At 50.3% G+C, this 2571-nt stretch overlaps 1 protein-coding gene across 1 annotated transcript; it reads right to left on the bottom strand.

The window, feature by feature from the left end:
* Positions 1-864: 864 nt before the first annotated feature.
* LOC135395899 (uncharacterized protein K02A2.6-like) lies at positions 865-1881 on the bottom strand. Its single transcript, XM_064626987.1, has one exon. It carries the CDS (start codon positions 1879-1881, stop codon positions 865-867), a length of 1017 nt encoding a protein of 338 aa, XP_064483057.1.
* Between the last annotated feature and the right edge of the window lie 690 nt (positions 1882-2571).

Genomic DNA, 2571 nt, shown 5'->3' with positions numbered 1-2571 from the left:
AGAGTCCTAATGCTGAAGCAAATGCCTCTAATACCCCAGACAGACGAGCACGTTAAAGGCAATTACCCGTAGCATTCACCGTGCATTGAAATGACATTTATCGTGCCCGCCTGACAGGGGTATTAGCGTAGCTTATTACTGAAAGGGGACCACAACTTCTACGTGCCCCCAGCATTAACACCACTGTCATTCGAACTGTTGTCTCATTAACTGGATGACGATGATCACGGACAGAAGAAAACACTCATTCATTAGTTGGACCCTGCTTGTTCTTTGTTATGCTTCTTGGTCATCTTTGGGGTTGCGATAGTTCTGTTTTTCTATTTCATTTTCGATTCCCGTGTTCTGGAGTAGTCTGTCCCGACTTTTGTCAGGACTCGCATTTTCATATATGTTACATGGAGGTCCAGTTTATTACTTTAGAGACAGATACATAAGGTACGTGTGTACCGGCAGATAGTTCGAAGGAGACTGCGCCTTAGCGTTAGTCTTACGTTTACACTAGAGTGCGGGAGAACAAAGTTCACTTGACAGCGTCCGGCCTCGAGTGTTTCGGGCAGGTGTGTGTGTCTCGAATAACCGCTCACATGATTGGTTGCTATGCGGTGTAGCAGCACTCTTTCCCACCAATGAAAAGTGGTCATTGGTGCGACCTGTGTCCCGGTCGGAGCGAATATCGATGTCCATCGGTTTCTGTCGGCTCCGATGTGTCATCTGTGGCGTCATGGGCCGCGTTGGACGGGTCGGATGCGTGGGCTGTACCACCTTCGGTAACGGCGGTATCTGCGCCGTAGCGGATCCGCATCTGGTCGAGGTGGCGTGTGACAACACCCTGGGCTGTTTGCACTTTAGCCATGCGACTTCCTAGTCCTTCAAGCACGATACCCGGCATCCATCCCGGTCGATCGCATTGTTTGCGCACATAGACAGGTGCTCCAGGTTACAAACGATGTCCACGTCTTGCTGGGTTGTCTTTTGGTTTTTGAACACATCGGCCTTGATGATATCCAAGCGACTACGTGGCAGAAAATTGAATAACATTTCCGCAGGAGCCTTTCCCCCATGGGCAGCTGATGGTGTCCTTCTGTGGTTATGTAGCCACCGTTGGAGCCGGATTTCCAGTGGTCCGTCCGTGAGCTTCTTAAGAGCTTCTTTTACGCTTCTAACAGCCCGTTCTGCAGGTCCGTTTGACTGCGGATGATAAGGAGCTGTTCGCATGTGGCGAATCCCACTTCTCTTTACGAATTCCTGGAAGATCGCACCTGTGTCAGCATCTGTGATCGCGTTGTCAGTTACGATGCACGTTGGTAGTCCAAAGCGGGCACAAATATATCTGAGATGAACAACGGTCACTTCTGCGGTTGCAGATTTTACCGGGATAGCCTCTATCCAGCCAGAATGACTATACACAACGACTAATATCATTTTCCCTTCAATGGGGCCCGCATAGTCCATGTGTATGCGAGTCCACGGTTCGGCGGACGATGGCCATGGCAGTGGCTCTTGAGATGGTGGTGATGATGGCGCCTGCTGGCATATCGGGCACGAACGTACTCGTTGTTCCAGGTCTCGGTCGATTCCTGGCCACCAAATCAGGGTTCTGATGAATGCTTCTGTTTCAGTAATTTCCTGGTGTGTGCCGTGAAGCTCTGCGAGCAGGGCGTTTCTTGCTCGTTCTGGTATCACTATGCGCTGTCCACGCAGTATCGCGTCTTTTTCAAAAGACACTTCTTGACGTCTCGGCCAGTATGGTTCTAGACCGGGGTCGTCCAGTTTTGCACGCCAGCCCTTCAGGATCCTAGCTTTCAGCTTCTGCAGAATAGGGTCCATGAGTGTGATGTCCACAAGCTGCTTCCCCGATATTGGGCTCGCGTCGAACATGTCGAGAGCATTGATTGCTGTCTCAGTAGTTCCATCGGGGTGCAGGCTGAACCGGCAGCCGGCTAAGAGCGTCAACGTTTACATTGTTTGTCCTAGCCTTGTGCTTCAGTGTATATTGGTAGCCAGCCAGTATCAGAGCCCAGCGTTGTATCCTTGCTGCACCTACAATCGGCACTGGCTTGTTTTCACAAAGAAGTCCCACCAGTGGCTGATGGTCAGTTTTCAGGACGAATTTTCTTCCCAGTAGGTAGTCCCTGAATTTTGTGATGCCGAAAATGATAGCCAGTGCTTCTTTTTCCAGGTGAGAATAGTTCTTCTCTGCATCACTTAGTGTTCTGGATCTGAACGCAATGGGCCTGTTGACGCCATCAATGTTGTGTGAAAGTACTGCTCCCAAGCCGTACGACGATGCATCACATTCGAGGATGACGTCCCTCGACGGATCAAAGTGTAGAAACTCCGCTTCTACGAGTGTTTTCTTGGCATTTTCGAAAGCCTTAGCTTGTTCAGTTCCCCAGCGCCAGCGGGAATCTTGCACCAGCAATGCGTACAGGGGTGCTAATAGCGTTGACGTGTTAGGCAGGAAACTTCGGTAATATGTCAACAGTCCCAGGAAGGAACGTAGTTCGGTCACGTTCCTCGGTGGCATAGCCTTAGAAGTTGCATCAGTCTTTAGTTCTGACGGATGCA

This window comes from Ornithodoros turicata, chromosome 5, assembly GCF_037126465.1.
Source record: "Ornithodoros turicata isolate Travis chromosome 5, ASM3712646v1, whole genome shotgun sequence".
Taxonomy (NCBI): Eukaryota; Metazoa; Arthropoda; class Arachnida; order Ixodida; family Argasidae; genus Ornithodoros; species Ornithodoros turicata.
The sequence above is the reverse complement of the archived record's forward strand: the minus strand, read 5'-3'. Positions and strand labels throughout refer to the sequence as shown.